Here is a 14,626-nt window from a genome sequence, read left to right as displayed (position 1 = left end):
CATCGGTACCAGAGGTGGCAAAAGTACAGACACTCTGTACTTACAGACACCCATATTAGAAATACTTTGGTAAAAACTGAAGTACTGATTCAAATTCTTTGCTTAAATAAAAGTGAAAAAGTACACGTTATGAAATGTAAGTAAGAAAGTAAAAAGTAGCTCATTTGTACCAGCAATTTTTTGCAAAGCTAACTGGACCTTGTGCTTTATGAACATAATAATATAATAATAATGGACATGGGAAAACCTTTTGCAGACTTTTTGCAGTATTGCAGATTATAGGAAATGGACCGCACATGGACCTTACAAAACCAACCAGTGTTTACTTTCAGAAAAAGGAATTTAAAATTGTTGTAAAAACATCAGTAACTAATTCTGAGGGAGGCAAAAGGACCATTTACAATCCCCAGCAGGCACAACAAAACATGCTGCATCTGCAAAGCAAGTATACCAAATTTAAGTTCAGTGGCAATAGCTTTCTAATGTAATATACAGTCTTTACTCCAGCAATATACCTTGACACACTGCATATAGTTAACAGAGCTGTCTGCTAACTATTATTAAACTATTGAAGCAACTCTTCCCTCTTATTATATCAAGAGAGGAGTGAGCTTGCTAGCAAAGCTAATGACTCAGGTGATGTTAGTAGTTTTAGCTTTTCAGCTACTTATACACAATAGTTAGTATTCAGTAAAAATGCTTTTTTGGATTTACACAGATTCATCCATCCGGCATTTGCCACTATTTTGCTGCTTTTATTGGTGATATATATATATATATATATATATATATATATATATATATATATATATATATATATATATATATATATATATATATATATATATATATATATATATATATATATACATATATATATATATATATATATACATATATATATATATATATATATATATATATATATGTAAAGTACATTGTTTAGTGACTGACTACTATTTTTTTATTTTATTTTTTATTTAATTCAACAAATAAATCTTAGCAAAAGATGATAAAAGGAAGAAAAACACTTTGAGCAAGTAGCAGAATGTCATCTTGTCTGAAATTGTGTGGACCTTTTCTTATTTGTGAAAAGAACAAGATACCACTGGCAGACCAGCCAGCTCCAGTATTTTTTGGGGAATGTCAGACAATTTGCGTGGTGCTGGACTGTGAGAGATGTCCCACTAAAAAACTGGCAGAGTTTGCTCTGTTCCTCCTTGCACAAAAACATTGATCCTGAGGCTCAGTTGATGTCTCTGTATACAGAGACATCAACTGTATACATCAGACATCAACTGAGGATCCTGTCTTGTCCTGCTTCTTGTAAATGTACCTATGGACATGCCATCCTGGTAGAGCTAGACTACTTGTGCACTGTTTCACAGTAGTAACCTAGCAGAATTAAATATTGAGGCACAGGAAGTGTGCTCTCATTGTTTAAGATTGTTTAATTGTTGTCATTCAACCACAGTGTAGTTATGAAAGGTGAAGAATTATATAAAATCAGTTACAGCACCAGTATACTCTTTTTAACTTAAAAAAAAATAAAACTTTTTTTTAACTTTAACTTTTTTTTCTTTTTTTTTTTTACTGTGGGTGCCAAATATCATTGGACAAGTAATCAACTCCAAGCTACTCTCCAATGCATCTATTAGAGAGTGAGTATAAAATAGTAAATACTTAAACACAAAAACAGTGGCTGTGAATGGGTGAACGAGGCATGTTGTATGAGAGCACTTTGAGTGCTCAAGTAGAGTGGAAAAGCACTATAAAAGAACCAGTCCATTTTCTATTTAAGACATAAAGATAAGATTGAATATTTTGACATATACACTATTCACAATATAGGAAGGGTGAGACAAACACATCATAACAACCACACCTACCAAGAACTTTTTCAAACTGCTCTTACCAAAAACAAACAAACAAAAACCTTTAAAGCACAAAACTGCTTAGTGTGCACATCTCTTAATTTCTTGTCTTTATGGTACAGTGTAATTTAGCTTGTCATAAGGCCTGTGCCTGGTCTTTATACAGCCTCGATGAAAAGTTTAAGACCATTGGAAAAATGGCAAAAAATCATATTTTGCATGTTTGGATCTTAACAAGGTTCCAAGTAGAGCTTCAACATGGAACAATAAGAAATGAGAATGAGACAAGACATTTTTGGAGCACACAATTTACTGAAAACAATGCTTAAACTGAAAAAAGCTGTTTTAAAGCTGATCAGAAGTTTAGGACCACATCCCTTTAAAAGGCCAAATCTGTGTGAAAATGTGGATTCATGAACCTTTGGGGATGGATGGCAAGGGAGGTTTACAAAATTGGACAAAAAGTTCCAAACAGTGGATACCTTTCGTGCTGCCGTCTTCACCACTTGGAGAAATGTTCCCACTCAGCTCATGGAAACGCTTGCATCACTGATGCTGCAATTAATTTTTGAAGTGATTAACAATAATGGTGGAGCTAGTCATTAATGAGTTCATGTTTGGAGCTTTGATTTCTGGGTGGGTGGGGGGAAGGCATGGGTTTTTTGGAGGTGTGTTCCTAAACGTTTGACCAGCTGTAAAATTATTATTGTTTTCAATAAATTGCATGTTCAAAAAAATGTTTTATCTCACTCCAGTTTCTTATTGTTGTGTGCTTAAAGCGCTACTTGGAACCTTGTTAAGATTCAACCATGCAAAATATGATTTTTTTTTTTTTGCCATTTTTCAAGTCGGGACTGTTTTAATGTTAGTTTTTCCTTAAACACTAACAAAACAAAGAGACCAAAGGATTTTCTTGGAAATGTTCTTTTACCCATCTAAGGTCTAAGTCATCACAGATGTTAACCCTAACCCTGCGCAAACTCTTTATCACAGAAATCAGATCCAACAGTGTGGATAATTTGAGATTTGTGTCAGAGTGATTATTTTCTTTGCTTGTTGATTTCCAAGACAAGGGAGAACAATTTATTAAAATGACATTTAATTTTTTTCTGATTTCCTAGGGATATGTTTAGAGTTGGGGTTGGAGTCATTATAGATGACAGTGCTTCTAGACCTCAGAGGGTTAAGCAATTGCTCAATCGAAAAGCTTTTACCACAGCTTTAAATTAAACAATATGAATTCTAGCTGAGTGTCTTAAGAAGTATAGCAGAATTTTTAGCATTGGTATTAAAAGGGTTTGTTTAAAACAGCAAAGCAGTAAAATTAAATTCACAGTGCCTTCAGTCAGTCATATTCCTCATGGCTCTATTCTAGCGCAACAAGTGTTTCTTCCTATGTGCTGCTGCAGGGCACAGGCATGGAACTGTGTTTGGGTATTAGTGGTGACACATGTAGACGTTCTGCTCTGGGCAATTTCTGAGCATTAGAAACTAAATTATCTTGCATTCCTGTGGATATCTATGGACGTTCAAAAGGGCTTGAGAGTTCAGTATGATCAAATAAGAACTATGGACTGTAAGGGTCAGTCCATCTATTAAGCTGCTTCTGTCTATTTTTCAGGTAACCTGCTAAAATGTGCATGTGTCATCTGTTCACACACAGACACACAGGATATGTTCCCATGTCCAAAACGTTATGCACATTCTAAACATCTGTATTTTGGGATAATTTGTTATAATTTGTAATTTGAAGCATGGCTGCAGTGTCTGATTCTTCCTCTCTATAATCTAAACCAATGCATCTGGTCGGATATTATATAGACAAACTCTTTACAATTTAACAGCATACTGGAACTGAATGAAAGAAGAAGGGAGACTTTTGTAAAGGTGTTTATATTTATCTAGGTAAGGCTCTAATGGAGTCCTGTTGGAATGGAATGACGTTAGCCAATAAATATTAAATATTAAATATTAATTTATTTTTTAAAAGAACAATTTGAGTGCTCAGTTAGAATATAAAAGTGCTATATAAGTGTCAGATTCCTTAACTGAGACTTTTGCTTTAATTTAAAAATAAAGGATATGGTGTTTGGATGTGGTGATGTTGAGGTGGATATTGACTGTGTAACCACATTATAATAACCCCTACATCTTCCCCCTCATCATATTTTGTCATCTTATCATATTTGCAAAATAATTTCAGCATGTGACATTGCAGTTTGCGGTTACAGAAAGTGAAAACACAATTGCTACTCAGATCAGTATGTCATTCAGCAGAGTTTTAAGAACAATTTGGATAGCTGATGCAGAACATTTTGATACCAGTGTCAGTGTCTTCACCCAACACTATTGTTAGAAAAATGGTGTTTGTTGTACCTGCTGGTTCCCATGGGAATCACTCTTATACATCTATCCATTTTACAACTTGTACTTACATGCATAGACTTCACTTGCTTCTGTCTCTGTTTATTTTGTCATTACTAAGACACTGTGAAAACAGTGTTGTCTTTTTGCTGATGGTTACACGCTATACCATTTCCTGTTATTTTTTATGGTGAATTTTAGGAATATATATATATATATATATATATATATATATATATATATATATATATATATATATATATATATATATATATATATGAATCGTGCATGGGGTAGAGAGTATATGCTATCAAAGTAAATATAACCAAAGAAGAAAGAAAAAACAGAAAAACAATACAGCTCACCAATAGGAGTTAAGTCAAGGGTTAAAACTCACCAAAAGATCTACTTTATTTAAACCTAGAGTCAAGGCCACTGGTGCCCAAGTGTAACAAATGTGCTGATGGTAAGATGTTAATGTGAAATGTTCTTTACTGACTGTGGCAGGTTAATAATGGACATCAATGCCCGTTAACTTGGGCACATGCCCTGTATGAAAAGTAAAATCTGACACCGGATTTTTAAAAAATTTGATTCTGAAAATTTTTATATTCTTCTAATGACAAAGAAATACAGCTCATACCCACAGGCAAGCATGAACAGGACAGTTTTGATCTGTGCAGTTTATTGTTTCAAATAAATAAGCCAAAAATGGTTTAAATTTGGTACAACATATTTATATTTTGGACTTTTTAATTATGTTAGCAACTAATACATTTTATTATCAGATTATAACTTTTATACATTATTATTATTGTGTAATAGAATGCAGCTCTTTTTTTCTTTCTTTTTTTTTTTACAATTTTTATATATGTATATATATGTATGTATGTATGATATGCTTTGTTTTTTACATTCAAATAATTATAAAGCTTTTTTTTTAGTTTGTTGCCATTATCATCTTATACTCTACTTTTTTTCCTTATAAGATGGGAACAGTCAACCATAATCCTTTGTTAAAATAAATATAAAATGTTTCTTCTGTCCTTTCTGCTCGCTGTCCTCACACAAACATCCTGCCTGTCACACTGAGCTGATCATCCTGTAATGGCTGCTACTGCTTATTGTTCACATCCTGCTTTGTCTTCAGCGCCATTTTGACTCCGCGGGAGGAGGAGCAGCTTTGCAATCACGCACACACTAATGGCAGACACACTCATGGTTAACTTCACATTCACATTTTAATAAAAGGACGCCAATCAGGGATTAACTTCCATGTTTACATACTACAGCAGCAGGTGAGCCTTGCTATTCTTCCACTCACTGTCAGTAAAAAAGGCTACATTGTTTTTTAGCACTGCTGTTGTTGCTACTTTGTAATAATAGCTGCTGCTGGTGGTGGTGGTGATGGTGGAGGAGGGCCACGCTGTGCTAACCCTTAGCTTGTACTCAGAGAGCTAGCCGTGCTGAGCTAACACCTGATGAAGGCAAGGAGCTCCGGAAAATGTGTTATTTTGCTCCCATTTATCAAGGTTATCTCCATGTAAACACACTAGCTATACATAGTTTCCTAGGCTATAGTCTTTAAGTTGGAAAAACTAAACAAGCATTTTAGGAATTTTAACAGGTCAATTATTTAATCCTTATCTAATAAAAAATAAATAAATTGAAACTGGAATTGAAATGAGAAATTTGAAAAGTGTATTGGATTCAATTGCTTTGGAGGTGGTTATAATGTATAAAGTATCCGTGCAAAAAACACAGCATGTATATAGGCTTTATATATAAAAATACAAATAATTAAAAATAGTTGTAATAAATAAACAAGTAAAAAATTGTGTTGTAAAAAATTAATTTTGTAGGTTGCTGGTCTAAAAACGTTCTAACCTATTTAGTGTTGTCAAATAAATTAATCCATACTATGTGTTAGGGTTACACACGTAAATGTGCTAATTTATAAATTCAGAGACTATAAAAAAAAACATGGGGCACAGTATAAATGTTTGTGTTTTTATTATTATTGTTATTCCACTATGAAAATATATGTACAATAAATAATTTGGATTTTCACTATTAAAGAATCTCAATAAATAAACTAGTGTTTAAACCTCCGGTCATCAGCAGGGCTTCCCTCTCTCTGCGTCGTGCCGTTCAAAGAGAGAATTCATTCATTCATTGTCCCATTTGGATTTTGTCAAAACGGTCCAGATATCTGCGCCTACAGACTCCGTGAACAGTTCCTGAGAAGCTTTTAAGAATCCATGAAGCTGCACCAGGATGAACTAGAGGAAACAAATCCACAAACTCATAAGGATTGATTTACACCCCCCCCCCCCCCAAAAAAAAAGAAGAAATAAATAAATAATAATAAAAAAAAAAATTCCAAACCGAGAAAGTGAAGTACAAAAAATACATCCACATATTGTCATATTTTCAAAGGAGGGGAAAAAAAAATCCTTTCGATGTTTTAAAGTGAAAAATTAATTGGATTTCTTTGAAACTATGATGCCCTCCAAAAAAGCAAGAAGAATATGTAAAAAAAAAAACATATTTTAATGGAGAAAGGTTTCAGGAATGTTGCCGAAAAGCTTTAATATTCTTTTATTTCTGTTAAATAAATAAGTGTTGTGTCCTCTGCTGGATTTCTCATTAACGCAGGCCCCTCTGCCCACTGCCCCACTCGCTTTTATTTGACCCTACTTTCAATTTGTGTCGAGGTCTCAGAAGTTGAGGTGCTGCAGGTCTATGGTGCACAGTGTGCTTGTGAACAGATCGAAGTCCTCTTCTGAGAAATCCACAGGGCTGTCCAGGGTGCTCTGCAGGCTGGGTGACAGGCAGGGGTCCCCGGCGAAGAAGGTGAGGTCGGGTAGGGTGGACGATGAAGATACGGCAGAAGGAGCAGATGAAGCTGTGGGTGTAATTGAGGAGTCCTGCTGCTCGGGAGCTGCTGTTAATCCAGGCACGGATTCGCTCAGCTGCATCAGGCCCGGGTTGTCAGCAGAGTTGGTGACCGCCAACGCCGGCGGAGAGTGACGAGCCGTCGCAGAGTCAGAGCACCCCGATGCCGTAAACAGCGGTGGCTGCTCGGGGATACTCAAACGGTCTCCCTCCTCTGGTGTGGGCTGTGCATTGTCCCCGCTGTCATTAGCGTAGGCGGCCGAAGATGGATTGCCGCCTCCCGGCTCTCCCTCCGAGGCAGTCTCCCCTGTGCCAGATGCTTCCAGAGGCTGGCTTGAATACGGGGAGGAGGCGTCAGCGCCTTCGAGCGGCTCAAAGCCTCCCGTGTCGCTGGATTCATGGCTTCCTCCGCTCCCGTGCGTGTTTTGCCGCTTATGTTTCATCCGCCGGTTTTGGAACCAAACTTTCACCTGCCGTTCGGTTAGATCCAACAGGGCGGCAATCTCTACTCTCCTGGGCCGGCACAGGTACTTGTTGAAGTGGAACTCTTTCTCCAGCTCCAGCAGCTGCGTGTTGGTGTAGGCGGTGCGCAGCCGGCGGGAGCCTGCTCCTCCAGCGTCTAGGCCCGCCTGACTCGGGTCTGGACAGGAACAAAGACAATAAATGAAACCCCATATATATATTTATTTATTTTTCCTGCAAGAAATACGCTACTTCGTCGCCGAGCTCACCTTGGCTCCTCGCCTGTAATAAAAAAAGAACTAATACTAATATTTTAAAAAATATACCTTCCACTTATAGTAGCAACCGTCACTCAGAAGAGTGAAAGATAACTATGTCATCAATGAAAGTGTGCTTCTGTGTCTTGTAAATCAGCGAGGGCTATGAGATTCTGCATTCTGTGATCAGAGAGGAACACGAATAAATCACGGAGCTAGAAGGAAATGCGTGTGGAAATGTGGGAATTTTTTTTAGACGAATGTGGCGGTATTTGTCAGAAACACAACTGAAAGCTCGATTTGATTTTTTCGTACTTCAGAAAAGAAGGCAGAAAATTTGCCGAGAAATTCCCATTAAAATTGATACGAGGTAGATTTCTAAATGTGTGGGGATAAGAATGGAAAACTGGAATTTCTTTCTTTCATTATTTCATCGATTTGTTTGTTTGCTTACTTATTTATTTGCAAAATTATTTATTTATTTTGAAAAATGCATTGACTGTTAGAGAGTTCAGTGTGAGAGATAGAAATAACCTGAATCCCACAAAATCAGATAGTGTGCAGTGCGTTTCCTGTGGGGACGAAACCTACACCCCCCACCACCACCTCCACACCCAAACGTATTTTGTCCTTATCTCGCCATTATTTTTTCCCACCTCCATCCAACATGGCGACCTTCTCATTTGTGTTATGAATCTATAATAACATGACCATGCTGCTACTGCACATCGTCCAAGAAGGTTGAAAGCGATATATGCTATAGCAAATATGTAAGCGATGAACATGAAATTTAAAAAAAAAGAAGAGAAATAAAAAAACTCCCGTGTGTGTTTTTACGCAAGACAAATAATTATACATGGAATTAATACATTTTCGATTCTCGAAAGTTCTGAAATTATTTAGTGCCTATGTAAAAGATCTGCCCTCAGTATGGCTGGCGTGCACGTATTGATCCGCACTGACAAGGATTATCTGTAAGACGTTAATGGGTTGTTTAATGCATGATGAAAGAGTGTGCAAAGCACTGCAGCATAATGCAGTGGTCTAGATATGGCTTCCCTGTTGACACAGCGCTGCACAAAACACACACAAACACACACGGAGGAGGGAAAAGACAATGTCATTCAAGTATATCCACGCAGGGTGTAATAACTGTTGGAAATGTGATGCGAGTAAAAAAAGAACAGAACATGCTGCACACTCTCTTACTCACTACCACACACATGCATGCAGCTATACACGCTGTTACCCGGCATCCCACCATACCGACCTGTGGGTGACTCGATGCCCGCCGAAGCGTACCCAGAGGCAGTTGACGACGGGGAGGATGAGGCGGGGGGGATGATGGATCTGGTACCGCTGGAGTTGCTCCCTGGCTTGGGGCACTTCTTGTATGATTTCTTCTCCTTCATCCAGGGGAACTCGTGGGCAATCGGGCCGGTCGGGGTGACCGTGGCCGGGGCGGGGGCCTGGCCGGTCGTGTATGGCTGCTGGGCGGCTCCGTGATGCGTCTGGAGGCCATTAGTGGCGGAGGCTCTCCGGTTCTGCTGGCTTCTCGCAGCTGGTCTCGGCTGGCTGGCTGTGCAGGGGCTGAAGCTGGGGATGGTGTGCTCAAAGGGAGGCGGAATTACTGTCGACTCCTTGATTGATGAAGTTTGAAATGACTCCAGGACGGCGGGGAAGGACGTCAGGCACTCTGCTAGGGACGGCTGGCTGTTTATGAAACCGATCTCCCTCTCAAATTCAAAATTCATAGCTCTCTCAAACGGGCTTTTACCCCGAAACGGCGATACCCTCCGAACAGCCCCTTCCCCAAAAATAAAAACAGAAGAAACAACAACAAAAACACATACACGCACGCACCCTTGCACACGCACGCAACACACTATGGCTTCACAAAAAAATCAACTGAAAAAAAACGCACGAACATGTAGGTTCCCGACCGCAATGGCGTAAACACCGTGGCTATATAATAATTGTGTATATTGGTGATATTACTAGCGTGTGGGGACCTGGGTAGTCTAAACTGAAGAACTATGGGGCGAAATTGCAGCCAGTTCCTGGCCACGTGATCCGAATCAGCCAATCCTGGACCCAGGCCAGGCGGCTGTGATGGCTGTGGGAAGCAGCATTATTATTTTTTTTCCATCAAATGTCGTGTCAGGATACTACTTCGCAGGGTAGCTGCCATTGTTGTATTTTAACAGGGCGTGAAAAAAAGCCCCGATACGGTGGCCATTCGCCATGTGCGCAGTGTGGGCGACTGGCCGGCGCATCCAGGCCCGGTGATGCTGCACAAACAATAGAGCATCCTCTTCTTGAGCATGTTGTCCCCGTCTTCTGGGTGATGTGGTGACGGTTAGGTGTATGGAGCCGGCCAGCACCGTCTACAATATGTCTCCTGTTTACAACGCGCTGCTCATTAATCTTAGAAGGTGTGACAGAGGGTGGAAATGTCACGCTTAGAACATTCTGAGAGTTTTTTAGATGGCGCAGAAGCGCACGAAGAGTGGACGATGAAGATTTGTGCTCAGCGGTAGTGCAGAGGGAACAGTTTACAAGAGCATAGCTTAGATTTGAGGACAGACAGTGAGGGGAGCCTACTGATGTGTAAGTGTGCGATTTTTATATCTAATAGATATCACATTTACGTAGTGGTGTGTATGAGAGGGGAGGAAACTTTAAACAAGGTCTAAATATAATCTTACCCTAAAATAACCTTTTCAGAGAGGCTCCAAAATTCTTCTTGCAAGATACCACGGTTCCTCTCCCACCCTCTCTCCACGGTGTTAAAATGTTCGCCGTGTTTACGCAGAGGGAGAGGGAGAGTTCACAGCGAGGTCGCTTCACCCAGCTGGGGAAAAAGGAGAGAACGCTACTCTACTTCTTATGATAAAAAGAATACAGCAGCAGTATAAATGGTAACTGTAAGTGAGAGTGGCCTTTAGACTCAACAGGACGCACATGTAGATTTTGCGAGAGATCAAGAAGCGGTCATTTGTTTAGCTGGGAATATTTTGGGGAGGGCCCGAATAGCCCCGAGTGGAAGAAAACGAAGTGCGGTGATCAATCTTTCTCTCGCTGCAAAGAGTCTGACAGCAGCCTCTCTCTCTCTCCCTAAATAACAAGGAAAAATCCACCCTCACTCTTTCTCTTCCTTTCGGGGCTCGATTCGACGTATTATGGATATGACTGAAATAAAAGACTGAAAAGTTCTTAGCTCCCCCCCGCCCCGTTTCTTTCCAAGTCGCTTTGCCTCACCCCCAGGCTCTAAGAAAGAGAAAAAGGCAGCAAAAAGGCAGAAATGTGTGTGGGAGGAAACGCCATTGAGCGCAGGCAGTGAGTAGGCCGAGGCTGTATGGGCACGGAAAACACAAGCCCACAAGGCAGACACAAGTTGCTGAGCGAGCAGCGTTCATTCTCTCTCTTTTTTAATTTAATTATTTTTTAATAATATATATGAATGCATATTTTTAAAATTTTGATAAAGAATTGGGAGTTTATATGAAGATTTTGTGGCGAGCAGAAAACGTTTTTCCACATGCCAGTAAAGACCTGAAGAGCGTGGATTGGTCGACTGAAGCTGGGAACGTGTAATTTCTATTTTATTTTATTTTATTTTATTTTATTTTAATAACGCTTTTGGCAATCGGTTATTTGATTATTATTATCAATTGATTATTACGAAAATACATTTTTAGTTAATCCACTGACAATATTAACATTTTATTTGTTTATCTCAAATACAGTTTTTCATTAATATTATTTGAGATTTTGATTGGCCTAAAGCCCAATTTCTGGTTAAACATGTAACGTGAGAAAAGACTCGGTAACTTCAAATTTTTCATAGTTCACTAATGACCAGGTTGTTGTACTTTTCCTTCTTTTAATACTACCAATACTACAGTAAACACACTTCTAATTCAATCATGACCGTACAAATACTATGTGCAGAATAGCATTTCTGTAGTCAAATAGTTCAATACTGGATGATAACACGATGACGGCTTTGTCACATCTTCTGTCTAACAAAACACATTAAAATCAAAAGATTCTAAGTGGAGAAATGTGCGTGTTTACATAGCTGTGAGTGTGCTACACTAATAGCTGGACGATTTTCAGTAGTGCCTGCGCTGCTAAAGCGGATCCGAGCTCTCCGTCTGTTTTTATGAGGCAATAAATTAGATCCAATCTCTGCTTATAGGTGTTTTTATTGTCTGTTAGTCCAACGGAGATGTAAAGGGAAGTGCGGCCATTATTTATGGGAGTCTGATTTATGTCTCAAGTTTTATGAGGCTCTCAGCCCTCCAAGCACGCGGGTGCGAGAGGGAAAGAGAGAGAGAGAGAGAGAGAGAGAGAGAGAGAGAGAGAGAAGAGGGGTGGGGGTCGATCACGTGATAGAGCCGAGGCGCAGTCCTCGGGGCTTTTTTAGTCATAAACACACAGCTGACACATAGCTGAGCTGCATGCAAGATGAGAAATCTTCAAAGAGGAAAGCATTAGCCACAAATGCCTAAGAGAGGATTTGTTGAAAATATTGAAATTGCTCTATGGGTATACATAGCTTGCACAACTCCAGCAACCTCCTAGTCAGCTTCATTGTTCCTATAGCTGTTGTTTGGAGTTTTCACTCACTGGATTTCAGTATTTTTGCACACTAGCCAGTATTTTCTGTTGACTGATTAACATCCTGAGGTGTCAGAGCGCTTATCTGTCTTTTGATTTAAAGCTGGGGGCATTAAATTAGCATCAGAAGATTTCTTCGTCACCTTGGAAAAGTGGTAAGAACAACACTAAATAAATAAGAATATGCATACATACATAAAAGGAATGGAAAATTCTTAGTATTGGTACTGCGTCAAGCCAAATTGTTACTTAATTTGGATAAACACTGATACCTAAGGAGAGCTGCAGTGAAGCAAAATAAATCAAATTGTTTGGCCTGGCTACTGAATGCCTTCCTGCTATAAAGTGATCTTCATCATTGCAGTAATGACTGGATTCAGCACACCAAAACTGAATGTTTTCTTCACCACTAGTGACAATAATCACTGCTGAACACGTGTCAAAAGCCAAACTGCCAGAGGACAGCTAACTGATCATGACACCAAAATGCATCTGACTGAAGGGACTGGTGCTCATTCTTTTATTCAACTTTTTGAGCCCGCAGAAAAAAACAGCTGCCAGAAGAAAACAAAAACTCAAAACACATTAGTACAGTATCTGGTGCTTATTTTTCAGGTTTTGTAGGAAAAGGTTTTGTACTTTAATATTAATCCCAACCTTAAGACCACCTGATATTAGCAAAAAGGATGGCTGCTGCTGCTATCCCAGCAATTAATACCAGACAGCAACTAAATAGCAGAGTAATAGGTGGTGATTTATACATTTCCTATTCTTACAGTGGTATCAGATAATAAAGCCCTTCTTCTCTCTAGTTTGTACAGCAAAGCGAAGCAGCGAGAAGGTTTTCTGAAAGCTAAAGGTCTTTTCTTTTTTGGACAATTCTGTAAGTTTTCTGACTGTGATGCTTTATCCTCAGACACCGACCCAGTATTCACTACTGGCACCAGAGTCAGGTCATCTCTGAATCAGAGACAAGCTGTTTGAACTAAGTCACGGCCACACCTAATCTGTGGTTTATGAGCAGCATTTGTTTCTATATTATATCTACATTATATATATTCTATACTATACTAACTATCTAACAAATTTGACAGTCAAATTTTCAATCTGATTTAACCTTTTGACACTATTATGCACTCTAGAGGCTTTTGAAACAAGTACCAAGTCCTATTATGAGTTTCTGAGTTCATGTTTTTACTTTCATCTTTAAAAGTATTTTTATGCATATTTATTTCACTTAAAAAAATGGTACTTTTTAGTACGGAATCTTACAGAATGCAGTGAAAGACTGATGGGATGGTGAATGTTTAACTTCTAATTCTTACTGATTGAGATTATAACTAATCCAACAAAAGTGCTGTTTAGACTGTGTGAAGATTTAGCTATTAAAAGGTCAGGACTGTTGCTCCAATCTTAGTAAAAACTGTTTGTTGTATGGAATGATACAAACACTCATATCACTGTCTCTTAACACATACAACACAAAGTGCCTTTAACCAACTAAAAAGTCTAGGCTAATCATAAATACATTTCTGAGTTCATCTTTTATAAAAGCACCTAAAACAACGATTGTATGAAGTGAATTAGAAAGCAAATTTACTTGGAATTTTACTTTTATTTGACACCTTTCCTAAATACTGCACATCTAGAAAAAAGCCAGTAAAATCCATTCCTCTTTTGTGTTGACATTTTTGAGGCACTGTGTTTGCGTTATCTAAGTAAAATAACAAGCATGTCTTTCACACATGTCAGTATCTATAAGATTTGTGTTTTAACTGCTTATTTGTGTGGTGGCTTTAAAGGTTTTAGTAGGTTGAAGAATTTTCAATCATACTGAATATGTTGTGATAATCAACATTCTACATATTTATATAATCATAGCAATTGTAACTTTATCTTAGCAACAAATCTCCTATTTGTAAATTTGATATTTCATATTAACCCAAGGAAATCCAGTATTCGTTTGACCATAATAATCTAAATAAGAGGAGCAGGATTCTCTGCTGATACCTTCACTGTGATAGTAGTATTCTGCTTGTTTTAACATTATCTGATCCTGACTTTTCAGTCTTTTTTTTTTTTTTTTACCAAAACAGCATGAATCAGGCTTTACACTCCTGTGATTCTTAAAACACTGAGGCTAGC

The 14,626-nt window shown here is 38.5% G+C and overlaps 1 protein-coding gene and 1 long non-coding RNA gene across 2 annotated transcripts; one reads left to right on the top strand and one right to left on the bottom strand.

Moving 5' to 3' along the window:
- Positions 1-4,533: 4,533 nt before the first annotated feature.
- On the top strand, positions 4,534-8,081 carry LOC145428612 (uncharacterized). The gene is made up of 2 exons (XR_013908911.1): positions 4,534-5,536; positions 6,956-8,081. It is a non-coding gene; the product is annotated as an uncharacterized LOC145428612 (long non-coding RNA).
- Positions 6,235-12,763, bottom strand: hoxb2a (homeobox B2a). The gene is made up of 2 exons (XM_026165935.2): positions 9,126-12,763; positions 6,235-7,776 (listed from the first exon to the last, which is right to left on the bottom strand). The coding sequence occupies exons 1-2, from the start codon at positions 9,607-9,609 to the stop codon at positions 6,959-6,961; spliced, it is 1,302 nt and encodes a 433-aa protein (XP_026021720.2). The 5' UTR covers positions 9,610-12,763; the 3' UTR covers positions 6,235-6,958.
- Between the last annotated feature and the right edge of the window lie 1,863 nt (positions 12,764-14,626).

The sequence above is a fragment of the Astatotilapia calliptera genome, chromosome 4, assembly GCF_964374335.1.
Source record: "Astatotilapia calliptera chromosome 4, fAstCal68.1, whole genome shotgun sequence".
Taxonomy (NCBI): Eukaryota; Metazoa; Chordata; class Actinopteri; order Cichliformes; family Cichlidae; genus Astatotilapia; species Astatotilapia calliptera.
Note: the sequence above shows the minus strand (reverse complement) of the source record. Positions and strands in the feature narration are given on the sequence as shown.